The sequence below is a fragment of the Micromys minutus genome, assembly GCF_963924665.1.
Source record: "Micromys minutus genome assembly, chromosome: 8".
NCBI lineage: Eukaryota > Metazoa > Chordata > Mammalia > Rodentia > Muridae > Micromys > Micromys minutus.
In genome coordinates, this window is record NC_137977.1 from 12,742,709 (window position 1) to 12,757,744 (window position 15,036).

At 43.6% G+C, this 15,036-nt stretch overlaps 1 protein-coding gene across 4 annotated transcripts in view; it reads left to right on the forward strand.

Annotated features, from left to right (window-relative positions):
* FHOD3 (formin homology 2 domain containing 3) overlaps positions 1–15,036 on the forward strand; it is a 394,692-nt gene that overhangs the window by 156,674 nt on the left and 222,982 nt on the right. For all 4 annotated transcript variants that reach the window (XM_080920362.1, XM_080920363.1, XM_080920364.1 and 1 more), the window contains exon 4: positions 11,324–11,391. In XM_080920362.1, coding sequence (XP_080776488.1) covers positions 11,324–11,391 — 68 coding nt within the window. The remainder of the gene's footprint in view (positions 1–11,323; positions 11,392–15,036) is intronic.

The window sequence follows — 15,036 nt, forward strand, 5'->3', positions numbered from 1 at the left end:
TGGTCTTCTTTGCAGCTTCCCTCTCCCGAGCCCAAACAAGCACTGATCTGCTTTCTGTCCCTAAAGATCATATTTGTCTTTTCCAGAACTTTGTATAAACGCAGTTGTACAATCCATACTTGTATTGGCTGGCTTCCTTCACTGAGTGTGACTTTGAAACCCTTCCATGTTGTGGCATGTGTCAGTGGTGTTTGTATTGCCAATTAGCTCTGCTTGTACGAATGTCCCACAGCTTGTTTACCTGCCCACCAACTGACAGACCCTGGACGATTTCCAGGAGACTTTTGCTATGGTGCGTAATGCAACTGAGAATCTGCGTGAAATAGTTTTATGTGTAGATGTTTTCATTTTTTTTTCCCTTGGAAAAGCCAAGGAATGGAACTGCCGGGCCCAAGGGTAGGTGTCTATTTCTGCTTGCAAGAAACCTTGGAAGTGATTTCCAGTGCTCCGTGTCACACCCCACAAGCAGAGCAAGGGGCCCATGTGCTCTGTGGCTTGATACTCCAATAGAGGCTAGCGGTTTACTATCAGGCATTCTAAAAGCATAGTGTGCCAACACAACTGTGTGGAAATGTAAATTAGAGACCCAGAGATTTTTCTAAAAGACAAAGGGAGGTCAGGGCTGTGACTCGCTCTTGAGAACAGGGCTGCTGTACCCCTGAGAGCTCAGCTGGAGCCCCTGCCCGGAGCATGCCTGGTGCTCTCTTGCTTATGATTTGTTCTACCATCCTTCTTCTTTGAAGCTGACTGATCTTGCTGGGAACTAAACATCCTCGATGTTTTAGACTCGAGGTAATCCTAGAGCTGCTCTGGTGCCCTCAGAACAAAATGAAAAGCTGCTTCTCCCAAAAGGAACCCTGGGCACGTGACTCACCTTGGCATCTGTCATCTTTTTATGGTACTCCCTATACTTCCAGTTCTCAGTGGTTGTGTATCATCAGGGAGTTTGGGTAGGTTAGGATACACTGAGTCCAACCATAGGCTCTCTTTTGTCTTTTCTATAATTGATGTCAACCAGATTTGTCTCATTCATTCATTCATTCACTTTATATTCTGATCACAGCTACTCCCTCTTCTCTTCCAATCCCACTCTCACAATTCCCTCTCCCCATTATACCTTTCCCTGCTCCTCAGAGAAGGGGATATTCCCCCAGGTACCAACCCACCTGGTGCCTCAAATAACATCAGGACTAAGGACATCTCCTCCCACTGAGGTTAGACAAGGCAGTGCAGCTATGGGAAAGGGATCCAAAGGCAGGGAACCGAGCCAGAGACAGCCTTCCCTCAAATTATTAGGGGATCCACATAAAGACAAAACTGCACATCTGCTACAAATATGTAAGGGGCCTTGGTCCAACCCATGCATGCATGGTCTTTGGTTGGTGGTTTAGTCTCTGTGAGCCCCCATGGTCCCAGGTTAATTAACTCTGAAGGTCTTTTTGTGGTGTCCTTGACACCTCCAGCTCCCTCAATCTTTCCCCAAACTCTTCCACAAGACTCCACCTAATGTTTGGCTGTGGGTCTCTGCATCTGTTTCCATCAGCTGCTGAATGAAGCCTCCCAGGAGACAGTTATGCTAGGCTCCTGTCTGCAAACATAGCAACATATCATTAGTAGTTTGTTTCTTGCCCATGGGATGGGTCTCAAGTTGGGGTAGTCATTGGTTGACCATTTTCTCAATCTCTGCTCCATCTTTATCCCTGCACATCTTGTAGGCAGGACAAATTTTGGGTAGAAGTTTCTTTCAGGTGGATTGAAGCCAGACAGATTTTTGAAACTCCCGAAGTTGTGTGTGCCCCTGTGAAGTTTGCAAGTATGTTGGGCTCATGCAACTGTTGGGGAGGAAAAAGAGAGCTTGGATCCACCATGTTGTCTCTGCTCATTGTGGCTATGCAGGACCCACAGCTGGAAATAAATCTGGAAGGGGAGTAGCTCAAGCTTGGGCTCCACACATGTCCAGCTCATTATTTTAGATATCTACATCTGCAGTTAGGTGTGACTTTGTTTCAGGACAATGTGCCATTTAGCTTTGCTGTATGTAATTGTAGAAACAGCCATGTATCCTTTTCCTGTGGTTCTTTGGTTCTTCCCTCCCCCATTGGCTAGTGAATAAATGCTCCTTAGAGCTGTGCTTTTAAAACTGGATCTTTTCTCTGGTTTCATTTTGTTTGCATGATACAATACTTGCCCTGGATGAATGGCTGCTTCTCTCTTGAATGGCGCTGAAAAGGGAGCCCTGGACCCCTGGCGTGGGGCAGGTGCACTCCTGAGCCTCACCATCTCTGCTAGGTGACATGATTGATGTCAGATTGTTTCCTCTTGACCCTGCTAATGATCCTTATCTTCTCTCCAAGACACAACAGCTACCCCTTTCTCTCAAAATGTCCAAGGCAGAGAAGGAGAGCCCTTCCATGTCAAGAGCTATTGACCCCAAAAGACAAAGGCTCTGTTTCCCAGGCAGGGATGGTGCCTTGCTGAGGGTCCACAGGGCCCAGAAACTGATGAGCTGACATGATCTTCTTGTCACACAGGGAGCCAGACAGCTGGCAAAGAGGTTACTCCCCAAACCTTGAGTGCAGTGCCCGAGAAAGGCTGTACACAGGATCTTGGGTCTATTTCTGGACGTGCCATGTTCTTATTTTATCCTGATGCTATGTTTGTTTGTTTGTTTTAAGTTGGTAAAAAACAACTTGAGAAAGAAATGATTTATTGAATCTTATAGTTCCTCGTCACAATTCATCACTCAGGGGAGAAATCAGGACAGGAACTCAACAGGAACTGGGGCAAAATCTACTGAGGGGTTCTCTCTCTGGCAGAGCTCAGGACCACCTGCCCGAGGAATGGCACTGCCCAGAGTGGACTGGACCCTCTTACATCATTTAATTCTCAAGACAGCCTTAGTAGAAGAAGAGACCCAACATTTACACACACACACACACACACACACACACACACACACACACACACACACACACACACGGCAGAGTTCCAGGGAGGGAATGAAATAGAAAAAGAAATATGGAGCATTGAAATATTTCAGCTTTTTCAATATTTATAACTTGACAAAGGCAGCGAAAAAGTTGATGGGGGAGTAAATGTTTGAAGATCTCCAGATGGTAACTAATGGAGAGTGAGGAGGAGGAACGGGGAGGACAGCTAACAAGGCGTGGAACTGAGGAAGAGAGCTGAAGCCAAGACCACCCCACTCTTAATCTCACCACTGGCTGCCACTCAAGATGACAAAAAATAATGTCATGGGCCAGCAGCCTGTTGGGGGACAGTGTGAGCAGCCGACCACTGTGGACACGTATGTGGGGTTCTCCTTGGACTGCAGAGAGAAGCAGGACTAGGAGTCTCTAAGGACCCTCTCCTCTCCATCATTCTTTGATCCTGGAGGTGGAAAGGTATGCTTGAAAGAGAATTTTCATCTTGGTTTAGTAGTTTCACTGATTCAGTCTCTGAGAATGAATGGTTTCTGAAGACAGTGATGAGAAAATTTAAAGTGTATTTCACTGGGGTCCCAAGACCAACTTGCTCACTTAAATTCTGAAGGACAGTCTTCTTCCACTGATTGAGCATAGCGGTATGAAGAACTTTTCCCAGGCTGCTTTTTTTCAGAGACGAGGGTTAGGAATTGGTTTCCAAGGTAACCACCTGAAGGATAAATAGCAGGATGGGGCCCAGTAGGTAGCAATGGTGGACCATCAACTGCGTACATCACTGCAGAACTTGACACTATCAGCAGCCCCTCTATCAGCAGCTTTTTACATGCTGTTTGCCTCGTATGCTGAGGATTGTTCTTGTCTCTGGCATTTTCCAAAGGTCTGGTATCTGCAATACTGAGCTCAGGTTATCTTCCTGGGAAGAGAGTCACGCATACCCGGGGTACTTGGGGGTGAGTGTGTGCACACATGAGCACACAGTGTGCAGGTGGAGGTCAGAGGACAACCTTGGGTGTTGGTCCTCACTTTCTACCTCGTTTGAAATGGTCTCTTTGTTGTCTCAAGCTTTACTGCAGCTACCAGGCTTGGTGAGCTGTGGGCTCCCAGGGAGTCTCCTGTATCTGCCTCCTATGGGATTCGAACACAGAACCTTATGGTTATGTGGTGAGTACTCTGTTCACTGGGCCTTCTCTGCAGCACCCTCCCTGCTGGTCTCTTCACTCCTTTGTTTGTCATGACTCTTGTCAGAGTTAAGTGGCTAGTACTGAAGGAAAGAAAGAGGAGTCAGTTATCTACCTAGGGCTATATCTATCAAGGAGTGCCTGGGACATTAAAATTTTTAGTACCTGTTGCAGTATCCTCTTCAACCCAAATAAACCCATTCAATGAAAACACAACTCAGTAATTAGGAAAACAAGCTGTGTGTCTATATTGGGCAGATTTCCCACCACACTCTAGGAGATCCTCTATCTTGCCATTAAACGGCCTCCTGTTCCCGTTCCTTCTTCTCCTTCTCCTCCTCTGACTCCTCCTTTTCCATTTTACCCCCTGACTCCTCCTCTCCTGTTTCCTCTCCTTTTTCCCACCTCCTCTTCCTGTCCAATCATGTATTGACTTAACATAAATCTACAAGTACCCTCTGCTCTGGGTACTCAGAACATGCATAGACCTACAAAACTGATCCATGGACCTCCCCTGGGGACAAATAAAGTGAACTCCATCCTGGGTCATGAACTCTGGGAAGCGACCAGTTTTCCAATTCCCAAGTTTTTTTTTTTTTTTTTTTTTTTTTTTTTTTTTTTTTTTGGTTTCTGGCTTTTGCCTACCCGCCTCTTCGGTTCTTCTGTGCCAGCAGTCAGCCGTGCAGGCAATGAACTTTGTTGTCTGTTCCCTCCTGCTTTCACTCCTCTTGAGCCCTTTATGACCCTCAAGAAAACACAGATGAAATCACACAGCCCAGTCCACAAGGCCCTCCCTGGGGTGACTCTCCCTGTGTGTCTTCTCTGCTATGGATAGTGACCGTGTGCCCTCCTGCCCATGTGGCAGCTGTGTTGAGTGGTTGTTCCCTTTGACAACATGGCTTTGTTTCTGCTTGGTAGCATGCCCTCTTACACACAGCCTTACTTTTCCCTTCTTACACACAGCCTGTCACCATGGCTGACTTTATTAAGGATCACCTGTTTATTCCAGCCTCAGGACCACGGACTTGGTTACTCCTTGCTCTGGGGCTCCTAAGCATTGGCATGGCCTGTGGAGGAGGCAAGCACACCTCCAGGCCATGATAACGTCACATGAAAACATCATGCCGATGCTTTCCACGTGATGGTAGACTGGACTACACCATCACACTGAGCCAAAGCAAACCCTTCCTTCCTGAAGTTGCTTTTTCGGGGAGTTTTGTCACAGTGAGATGAGAAATATAATGCATCAAAGACAATGTTCAGAAAACACAGCTTAGTAAATTTCATTTGCTTGCTGCCTTTTCCTTTTAAAATATCAGGATGCCATAATGAGGCGTCGGTTGAAGGATGAGTCAGTCTGTACGTCCTGCTGTCTGTGAGTCAGATGGCCCTTTTGAGCCCATGAGAGGATTGTCCCAAGTGGGACTCATCAGGAGCCTGTAGGAATTTAGACTAAGTGCTTCCCATCAAGGAAGGTCACCCAAGCTTGGCCACTGGCTGTCTTTGGACATATTTTATGAACTTGTTTTTTTGTTTACTGCCTTACTCTTCCTATGTCTGAAGAGAAAATGCCATACAGCTCCAGAACTGTTGGTCACGGTGCTCATTTCTCATGTCTTTATCTAAGGATCACAACGGTTGCCTTCCCTGTATCCAAGTCACACAAATCTTGAGGTGTGATTGCCATCTTGTGTCCTCTTAGCAAAGGAGGGTCTCCTGTGTCTTTACCCACGTTTTCATGTGAAACTCTTGGTTCTTGGGTTAGCCATTTGGTGAGAAAATGTGTTTTCTAATCATTAACCCTAAACTCAGTGGTTTTATGGGATTACTCTAGATATAATTTCCCCCTTCTTTCTTGAATACAATTCGGTTTTCTTTCTCCACACTCATTCACTGATTAAACGGCTTGCAATCTTCTCACTGCTTTTACCCATGAGAGTTCTGGTCTTTCTCCAAGCATCAAGCTTGTCTTCCTTGTCATATTGACAGCACAACTAATTGTGGGCTGAAGTTATATATGGATGTGGAACTTGCTGCCCCAACACAGACATGTGAGACTCAGAACACGGTGTGCAGAAGGTAGATCTAGACTGAAGAAGTGGAGAACCCCATGGCTACCAGTCATTCTTAGAAGACTTGCCAGGGTTTGTGTGGACAGCTGCTTCTAAAGCAGTGGTAGGAGTTCTGTAAGGATGGACCCAAGAGTGGTAGCAATTGTACCCTTTGGGAGCCAACAAGGGAGTTAGATGGACCTTCTCACTTTATGATGACTCAGCTGCCGTAAGTCTCAGTTTCTGCATAGGGAAGTCTGAACTCGACACATACAGACAGCTTTGTTCCTCAAACTTATTTTTACTCATGGCACACTCCCTCACTAACTGGAGGTAGTTAGCCATGGAGCAAGAAAACCAGGGAGGAATACTTCTGCTTTGATCTGAGGTTCTCTGGACTCACAACTCTTCTGAGCAGCACTCTTACTAGTTGCTGGGTAGGATATTGGACTTAGTAAGATTCCTGTTGGATTTTGGCCCTCCTGCATGCATTATACCCTCTGTAAAGGACAAGTGACGTGCTATTTCCAAATCCCTTTTTTGTTGTCTTTCCTGGGCCTCTTATCTGGAATCTGCTTCCTGAAATGTGTGCAGAGAACAGCAGAGCAGCGATGGTAGGCAGAGGGGCTTCAATGGTGACTGTAACTCCAGTGACTCACTTAAGAGGCCATGGCTCATTTTAGAGTAGAGATGTCTAATGAGTTGCCTTTCCAATGACAATGACTGTGGACTGTACCTCACAGGCTTGTGTGTGTTTGACACCTGGTCCCCAGTGGTGATGGTGCTGTTCTGAGGGGTTATGGAAAGTTGGGGAGTGGGGCCTAGTTTGAGGAATTGGGTCACCCTTGGTAGGCTTTGAGGGTTATGATCTGCCTCTTGCCTGAGTTCCATGATTTCTTCAATCCTGAAGTTGCTTTTGTGGGGCATCTTGTCACAACCAATAGAAAAGTAACTGATAGAAATGACTTCCATTTCACCTGTACTGGAGATGGCTTCACCACGGCTCTCCAGTGACAGAGGGGCCAGCGTGTGACTCTTGTTCACGTGGTGGTTGTAGCAGACAACAGCTTTGGAGAACCTGAGGTGAGGGTACCTGCCATATAGGATATGCATTTTAGCTGTTCTTTTGTTCATTTGAGCTGTTCTGTGGGCTGGAAAGAGTACTCAGCAGTTAAGAGGATGTGTTGCCCTCACAGAGGACTTGGGTTCGATTCCCGGCATTCACATGGCAGCTAACAGATGTCTATAGCTCCAGTTTCAGGGGATCTGAGACACTCTTCTGGTCTCTGTGGGCACTGAAGACATGTAATATACAAACATGCACAGAAAAGCACCCATGTACATAGAATAAAAATAAATCTTTAAGAAATTAGAATCTTCTGTTAATGAAAGTTCCCTTGCATGAGGAAAGTCATTCTTATGGAAGGGTGCTATTTGATTGTGTGGTTTTGTTTGGAATGGGAAGCATCTAAACAAACAGTGGTCAAAATTAAAGATGTTGGACTAGAAAATGTTCTGTCTAAAGGAATTTTAATTTGTTTAAATTCAGTGGCAGTTGGAAAAAAGAGAAACAAGGAGTTTGGAGACCTTTCAAAGATGTCTTTGGCTTTTCTAGAGGATGCTTCTTACAGCGTTGGAACCTCTCTGAGGTCTCTGTCCTTGTACACTGTGGAGTCACCTAGGTTCCCCAGAGGTTGAGATATAGTGGGAACACTGCACTCATTAAAAACAGAGGGCTGGGATATAACTCAGTGACACAGCGCTGGCCTGATGTATGGAAAGTTCTGGTTTCGGTTCTCAGCAGTGCAGAAAGGCATGCACTATCAGGTTGCATAAAGAGTAAAATGCATCAATGTCCATTAGAAACTCTATGTAGAGAGCTCAAAATGAAAGGATGGGAAAGATACGGAAATGCTAAACCTAAATAACTAGATCAATACCAGGAAAGTATTTGAAAAAAGGAATAAGGAATACTATCAAAGGTATCTAGAGATAGACATTATATGAAGATCAAAGGTCAGTGAGCCAAGAGGTTATAACATCCCCAAGTGTGAACTTACCTAAGGACAGAGCTAGAAAGCAGCTCACACAAAAGTTCATGGAGCTGAAAGCAAAAACGCAGAAATGCAGCCTGCTAGCTGGACAGCTCAGCAATCCTTTCACGTCATCTATAAAATGAGTAAATGGATGACAGAAGCCAGGCGTGGTCACACATGACTTTAATTCCAGCATGTGGGACCAAGAGGCAGGTGAATATGGCTGAGCTGAGAGCCAGCTTGGTCTGTGTAGTGGGTTAAGGCCAGACAAGGCTACATAGTGAGAGCCCATCTTTCTCTATGTAAGTGCACATGAGTTGATCAACACTATCACTTGATTCAATGGATAGTTATAGACTAGTACTCCTAATTATGACAAAATACATACCATTTTCAACACATGGGTAATCCATCAAGACATTCTGGTCATAAAATACACCTTAATGAATCTAAAAGAATGGATACAATAAAATCATATTTTTTGGACAAGTTATCTGAAAATTCCTGGATATTAGCAAATTAGTGGTATTTCTAATAAACCAGTCATAGGATTTGAAAGATTTTGTATTTTTAAATGTGTGTGCATGTATGTGTGTAGTTGTCTCTACAGGTGACCATTTGGCTAAGAAGACTCCTGGAGCTGGAGTTGTAAGTGGTCATGAGTCGCCTGGTATGAGTCCTGGCAATTGAGCTTTGGTCCTATGGAAGAACCGGGTGTACTCATAACCACCAAGCCATTGCTTTAGCCCCTTCACATTCGAGTTTAATGAAATACTCACTATGAATAAAATTTGGATGAAAGAAAGCATGTCAGAATGCGTAGGAAACAAGTGCAGTGTTGCTTAGAAGGAATTGGGACTCACTGCTAATTTTCAAAAATAAAGACAAAAAATATGGCTCAGCAGTAGAGTGCTTGTGGGCTTAATCCCTAGTACAGCAAAAATGGAAAAGTTCCAGTTAGCTATTTCATAAGAGTTTTTTAAAGGGTAAGAAACTAGGGGTGGGGAAAGAGCAGTTTAAATCCAAAGGAAATGCAAGAAAGAGAATAATCAATGAACTAACAGCTCAGAAACGGTGAGAAAGCCAGCAAAACCCTTGGGTGGCTTTTGAAATCTACTCAGGCCAACAAGTCCAAAGGCGATCAATATCAAAGCTAAGAGAAAAGGTCAATGAAAGGGGACCAGAAATATTACAAACAGATACCTGTTCATAAGATTATAACAATTTCTACGAGCTAGATACTTTCTTAAAAGATATCAGTTGCCAGAGTTCATTCAAGAGCCTGTATATCTGCACAGCCCTTTATTATAGGAATTGAATAAATTAAGTTGCTACCTCTATGCAGTGCTATAGCTTACTAACCTCACTCGCTCCTGAGTCTCTCCCAGGGCCACCACTTTCAGAGTTAACATCTATAGCAGGCGCATCCTGCTCATGACTGCATTTCTAATTGCCAGTTAAATCATTGTATTTCTCTAAGAGTAGAAATGTGATACTGGAATCCATAGCACACAATCGTCTCAAACAGCTCTTGCTGCTGTTATGTGACCCGACACCATGCACAGTGCAGACAGAACATGTATGTGTTCAGAATCCAGGCCTCAGTGAAGTCATGGGACACAGCGGAGACAAGTGACACCAGATCCACTCTGAAATTATTACCTGTTTATGAGTCAAGTTTTGCTCATTTTGCATTCAGAAACCTTTTACTGTTGTTGTGTGTGTGTGTATGTGTGTTTCTGTGTGGTGTGTGCATGTGTGTGAGTCAGTTACCTGATCCCATGAGGGGTTGTAAGCCATAGTTTAAGATGTTATATGATAAGAGATTTAATGTTCAACTCTATCACATAATAGTTCCTGATTTGTAAGTTATTCTGTGTCAAGGACCAGCCTTGGCTTGGAGAGAGTTCTGAGGATGGGGTGTCTCTGGGAACAGTGAAAGAAATAACTCAGCAAATCATGGGCACAAGCTGATGGGCTATGTCCTGCTTGAGATAGCTTTCCAGACAGCTCTCTCCCAAGACAGCTCTCTTGCAATTCTAAACATTTTCTGGATGGCTCATCTCTTGCAGATCAAAGGCCCGATCTTTTATTTACACATCAATTCAGTTATCACCCCAGATTCCCATTTGATTATCCCATGAATCAGTCAGTGTCCCTTGATTCTTAGACAGTAATCACTTTTTTTTAACATTGCAAATGAATTCAGAGATCGACTTGCCATTGTGAGCACAGACAATAAGCTAGCTAGATGGGATCTCACTCTAATACCACCATTCCCACCATGCCTGGGCCTAAGTTCTGTTCCAGGCTGACCTACAACTCAGAAATCTGCCTGTTTTTGTATCTCTTCCTTACAAGCTGGTTCCTAGTACAACTACCTCTGCTCTTTTAGGTTTGTGAAGCCCCTCATATAATTCATATTGCATCCTTATATTTTATATAGTTGGGAAATTATATATTTCTGAACTCATGTTTTCAGAGTTTGTTCCTATAGGCTTAAGGGCTGTCCTGAAGGTCTCAGCATTTACCATTTTACTAAGACGCAGGCATGCCTTCTCCTCCTGGACTCATGCTGCTTCTAATCATTATGGGGTCATTAACCTTGGCAGGGAGAACATTCCCTGAAGAAGGAACATGAAAATATGTTCATTGTTATGTAAACAAGCCTTATGGCCACAGCAACAATCAACACTCACGTATGCCCGTACCCTGCTCTGTTCCAGGGGCAGGGACTATGTCACCCCATCCCTTCTACATGTCTATGCAGGATTCAACAATTCTATGTTCTACTTTATCATACAAATCCCCAATTTAATGCAAACTATTTCCTTGAAATCTATTCCATTTGGGCTACATTGGTTTTCTCTTTGTATTTGGCCACCAAAAAGAAGTATCTACAAACCAGAAGACAGTCTGTTAAAGACTTGTATTGAAGGGGAAGATGGTTTGAGAGATTTTCTCTCTGGCCCATGTAGTCACCGGGCCAGTGTATGAGGTGACCTGAGCAGCTGTATTGTCATCTTCTGGTAAAAGGTGTCATTCTTCATAACTGTTCATGTTTGTACCATTCATTGAGTCAACTAAATTAATTGTTGTATTCTTTATTTCAGAAAAGCTGTACAACTCCAGTGGCCGAGATCTAAGAAGGGCCCTTTTCTCACTGAAGCAGATATTTCAGGTAAAAGGGAAAAAAACAAAAGCCACATCCTACAGTCCTGGTTTTACTTTGCTAGGGAGCTAGATACATAAACGCTTATACCTGTGTTTATTACTAAGAGGAAAGCGTGGTTTGAGGACAAGTTAAGTCACAGGATTGGGAAGGCAGAGTGAGCCATGGACTCGATGAGCAAAGGAGAGAACCAATTTGGATCTCCAGGACCCAGGGGAATGCTGGGTGGGCATTATGACCTGCCAGCAAGAGGTTGAGCACTAGGAACCTAGGGCAAGCCGAATAACTACTTTAGCTGAGCTAGCGAGCTCTGGCTTCAGGTGAGAGACTCTGCCTCAGTATAAAAGGTGGAGAGCAATTGAAAAAAACCAATGATGTCAACCTCTGGCCTCCAGTGAGCTTGCACACATGTGTCTGCAACTCTCCCATGTGTCCACCTGCATATAAACACATCACACACACAAGAAAAGATCATAATTCTAGAAGAGAATATATTTATGTCAAATATTTCAAATATAAAATGTAAGCACAACTTAAGCAAATAATATTTTATTCTATATTCCAGTTTTTTTTAAAGAAAACCCATTTGATTGTAGACCTATGCTCTTTCTCTTCCTCTCCAAATCACTACCTGCTTCCCACACCCATGTCTCCTCTCCGTCAATAGTTGCATTTAGTGTTGCAACTATTTAGTGTTGCATTAGTGGGTATTTCCAGCCTAGTGGTAGATGCCCACGTGTATGACAATCTTTGGTATTAACCTCATGCACATGCTGTCAGGATGCACAGGTCCTACTTCGGCTTACTCATGGAGAGTGGAAGGGAGCGGGTGTGACTAGCTCTGGCTGGGTTCTATTACATGCAGTGAGCTCAGGCTGATCTGCTTGTTCTTCTTTGGGTAGATGGCTTGCTTCATCCCATTTTTGGGGTGTTATGAATCCTGCTACTGTAGGTGTGTTCCCTCGGGCACGTCAAGTTCCTCACCACTAGTTTCGTGTTAACACTCCAGACACATCAAGCCTTCCCTTCATTCCTATAGTGAGAGAAGCCCTTGGTGAAGGGCTAGGTCAGGTTCCGAATATCTGTGAGACAGCAGTGGGCAGAGTAAGGCTGTGGGGTTGTGAAGGTGACTTTTGCATGGAGTGTGGCTATCTAGGCTCATTATTTTCATTATAACTTTTTACTCATGAATACATTCTGCTTTCCTCTAATTCCTGTCTTACCCATGTCTTTAAAAGATTTTCTTTGCTGTTGGTAATTTTAGCCAAAGTGAGTTTCTTCCTGTTAAGAGGGACTAGGCAAAAAGACCTGGTAATCAAAACAAACAAACAAACCAAAACCATCCTCTAACTCACCCACACGTTCTCACCTTCTTTACACCTGTTCGGTCTTGCTGTCTCTTCTTTCCAGGATGGCACCCCCCTTTTTTTTGGTGGAAATTTCTAAAGACATGTTCTCTTTTCTCCTATACCCCAAGTCTGTTGTTGGGTGCATGTTTTCTCTGTCATGTTATAAGAAACTTGTATTCTTCTATCACATGGAGAGCAGGGAGGTATCAGGTAACACTAAGATATTCTCCCTCTCAGAAGCAAGCTGAAGGGTGGCCCAGTGGTTGTCCAGAGATGGAACAATACACATCAATCAGGGTGATAGTGGCTATGGAGCCAGGCAGGCTGAGAAAGTCTGAACTGACAGACGAGTTCACTGAAAATTAACAATAAGAGACAAGACGAATAGGCATTAGGGGCTGGTGGACTAGCTATTTTGAAAAGGGCAAATTTTTAGAATCTCACATTTATCCTGCCTTTTCCTATTGAATTTTAAAGGTAAAAGGATGTATCTTTTAAAAATGAAAGCCTTTGTAGGTAATAAAGCATAGACAGTCCTTGATTTTTGGCCCTTAATGAATCCACCAATGAATTGATAACAAAACAAGAAACAAGGTACCACTAGACATTAGGTACCTCCTAATGGAAATATAAGGTATGATGTGGTCAAGAGAGCACATCAACCCTGGGTTCATATACAACTACAAATAAAGACAGGAGCACATGCTAGACGTTACTTTAGGGACCTGATCCAAATGCAGAGAGTGGGCCACTCTGAAGGAAGACTGGCTTTCTTCAGCACACATGCTAATGAGGTTAGGGCATTATCTTCCACTAGTTAAATGACGTTTCTGAGTTTTAGACTCATATAAATGAATTGACTTATGTGGGTCTTATTTGGATCTTTTCCTTGGTCTGAGCTCCGTGACTGTAATACAGCGCTCTGACCCAAAGGTAAGGAAACTTAGGTAAGGAAAGGGTTTATTTTAACTTACACTTCCAGGTCACAGTTCAATGATGAAGGAAGTCAGGGCAGGAACTTAAGGCAGGAGCCTGGATGTCTGAACCAAGCTGCTTACTAGCTTGATCTCTGGCTCATGTTTATCTACCTTTCTTATATAGCTGAAACACACCTGCCTAAGGATGCTGCTGCCCATAGTGGGCTGGGCCTTCACATATCAATCATCGATCAAGACAATCTCTTACAGACATGACCACAGGTCAATCTGATCTGGGTAATTTCTTGAATGAGGTTCCTCTTCCCAAGGAACACTTAAGTTGTGTAAACTTGACATCCTGCATAGTGATGGAAAAGTTGTAAATATGCACACTGACCAGATGTTTGATAGCTTTTTAAACTTAAAATGTTTCTTACAAATACCTAGTTTTACAAGGTTTCTATAGTTGGAAACTACACAGAAATAAACTGACCTATGCTCTGAGAATTGCTCCAGGTTACATAGAGGAGAAGAGAGAATGATGGATAACACAGGCAGCTGTGACTTTATTTACACCTGTGCTACTCCTTTTACATACAGCAAGACTTTCCCACATTGAAAAGTTAGAAAGAAAACCAAATTAACTTGTTCAGACTTATTATATAGTATTTGAACCAATCTACTCCTTGGTGTGTGTCCCACCACCACTTGGAGTTTCTTCTGTTAGTTTATGAAGTGGATTTTGAACAGCCAGGTTAGTACATATAGACAGCATGAAAAAAGGCACTTGCTACAAGGAGTAGGCACAAAACCACACTCAAGAGCAGCCATGCTGGAAGTTGGACCTGACGGGCAGCATGCTGGGTAGGTTAGGCTGGTGCCTTCTGTATGTTTGGGTCTGCACCTTCACCAGCTCTGTTCTCTAGGGATGGAGGCACTTTTAGAGACTCTTACTTTAGGATCTTAAAAAATAAAGACATTGGCCATTTGGATTGAGTCAGTTATTAACAATAACAATAAGACCCAAGACAAAAACAAAACAAAACAAAACAAAACAAAACAAAACAAACAAACAGGGATGATAGCTCCAGGGGTATGGGCACTTGGTTTGGTGTCAAGCTTGAAACCCTGAATTAGATTCCAAAGACTCAAGATGGAAGGGGGAGCCAACTTCCACAAGCTGCTACCCGTCTCCCTCTGCACATTCTGCTGTGTGTTTCCACACATGTGCATGTTCACACACACACACACACACACACACACACACACACACACAAAGTAAATGTAACATAGAAAAAAATGAAAGCCGATGAATAGCTCCTACGGAAAATTCTGGAATGTGGCAGTAATCCCTTATCAGCTCGTGAGAACATTTCAGTTTCATAATT